This window comes from Henckelia pumila, chromosome 2, assembly GCF_033568475.1.
Source record: "Henckelia pumila isolate YLH828 chromosome 2, ASM3356847v2, whole genome shotgun sequence".
Classification (NCBI taxonomy): Eukaryota; Viridiplantae; Streptophyta; class Magnoliopsida; order Lamiales; family Gesneriaceae; genus Henckelia; species Henckelia pumila.
The window spans coordinates 128,823,410-128,825,269 of record NC_133121.1 but is presented as its reverse complement, the minus strand read 5'-3'; the positions used below and the strand labels follow the sequence as shown (position 1 = coordinate 128,825,269).

Sequence of the window (1,860 nt, the reverse complement as noted above, 5' to 3'; positions counted from 1 at the left end):
ATTATTGAGCCCACGAAAGTTGTCACGAAACTCCAAACCCGAACCGTAACCTGCTAGAATTCCAGAAAGAGAGAGATCTCCTGTCCTGTGTGTGCCGCGATGCCGAAGAACAAGGGTAAGGGAGGTAAGAATCGCAAGAGAGGGAAGAACGAGGCTGATGATGAGAAGCGAGAGCTAGTATTCAAGGAGGATGGCCAAGAATACGCCCAGGTGCAGCGGATGCTCGGCAACGGCCGGTGCGAAGCTACGTGCATCGATGGCGTGAAGCGCCTTTGCCATATCAGGGGTAAGATGCACAAGAAGGTCTGGATCGCCGCCGGTGACATTATCCTCGTCGGACTTCGCGATTATCAAGTATAATTTTTTTTTTTTCTTTTTTTGAACTGTGTTTTTTTTCTTGTGATTTGATGTTAGCTGGTTCTGTTTATGTTTGGAGTTTTAATGCCTGTTTTGATTGTGCCAATTATGTGAGTTTTTTTTTTTTTTTTGAGGAATTCGTTCGAATTTGTGAATTAGGGTTTTCTTTACTTGTTGTAGTGTTTGATTCGTAGCTGTTAGGAGCGCAGAGCGGCGCAAAGAATAAATTATACATTTGCCCTGGAGGTTTATCCCAAGGCCCTGGTGTGCTTGTTATTCAAACCGGACCAAAAAATGATTCTTTACAATTTAGTTTGATGTATAAAAGTAGGTATGGTCATTATATTCTAAAATGGTATTTCGACAACGAGAAAGTAAATTTTTATTTGTTTACAGGAACATGAATGAGATGTTTTAGATTTCATTTGAAATACAAAATCTTTTGAAAACCTCCTTTAGGCTTTAGCCTCAAGTACACCAGGATGCATGTTTACCACTTACCCCTCATCGCCATGACCTGGGCGCTAGAGCCACGGCTCGATTCCAACATGTTTCTGCTACTAATTTCCCCTTTCCCCTGTTCATGAAAGACTGCCAGCATGTATAACTTTGCTACCTCCTGCATATTCTTGATTTGTTGGGCTCAGCGTTCTGAGGAAAGATTTATTTTGATTTTTTCCTCTTCCTTCCAGTGATTTTTTAAATAGTTTCTTTCTATACCGGGTTAAATTTAGCTCAGTTTGTTTCAATTCCATTTTCTTGATAAGTTTTGCTGTGGTTTGGCGTAAAATTTTAAAGTTCTTCGCCTTTTCTATTGCTTGCTTTGGTCTTGGGGTACCCAATAAGTGAATTGGCCAAGAAAAATGTACCATTTTTTAGGAGTGTGTTCTGCGGATTTCAGGCTGACAAGAGTAGTCGAGGATTTTCCTTTTTAGAATTCAAGAAGTAAAATGTCACCATTGAGTTAAATTTGAGCCTTTGAACTGGAATATTTTAAAATCAATAAGAATGAAATCACTATTCATTGTTTCCATTCCGGGGATAAGCAAGAATTTCAAGAGTCTTAAGAGTTCATATTTTTCCCAGTGATCAAGTATACTGGATAATTGATTACTGCTCTAATCTTTTTACCTTCCTTGGGTTATCAGGATGATAAGGCCGACGTGATCCTGAAATACATGCCAGATGAAGCAAGATTATTGAAGGCTTATGGTGAGCTGCCTGAGAACACGAGGCTCAACGAGGGTATTGCTGGTGGACTTGATGAAGAAGATGATGGTCCTGGTGACGACTACATCGAGTTCGAGGATGAGGATATTGACAAACTCTAGTGTGTTGGTATTGAACGGAGCTTCTAATGTCTTGAGCTGTACCCTCGTTTAATTTTAATACAAATTTATACATGTGTCCTCTTAGAGTTTCGTGTTTGGGTTTCTATTTTCATGTATGAACTTTGATGGCGGATGCAATAATATTTTTGAGTCATTTGGATTTCTGTTTTTA

At 39.5% G+C, this 1,860-nt stretch overlaps 1 protein-coding gene across 1 annotated transcript; it reads left to right on the top strand.

Moving 5' to 3' along the window:
- LOC140883266 (eukaryotic translation initiation factor 1A) lies at positions 1 to 1,860 on the top strand. The gene is made up of 2 exons (XM_073289667.1): positions 1 to 354; positions 1,506 to 1,860. The coding sequence occupies exons 1-2, from the start codon at positions 100 to 102 to the stop codon at positions 1,686 to 1,688; spliced, it is 438 nt and encodes a 145-aa protein (XP_073145768.1). The 5' UTR covers positions 1 to 99; the 3' UTR covers positions 1,689 to 1,860.

What these genes read in the sequence shown, in the direction of transcription:
- LOC140883266 (XM_073289667.1), top strand. Translation starts at nt 100, where the DNA reads ATGCCGAAGAACAAGGGTAAGGGAGGTAAGAATCGCAAGAGAGGGAAG. An exon ending in TCGGACTTCGCGATTATCAA is followed by an intron (nt 355 to 1,505) that starts GTATAATTTTTT and finishes TTGGGTTATCAG; the next exon opens with GATGATAAGGCCGACGTGAT.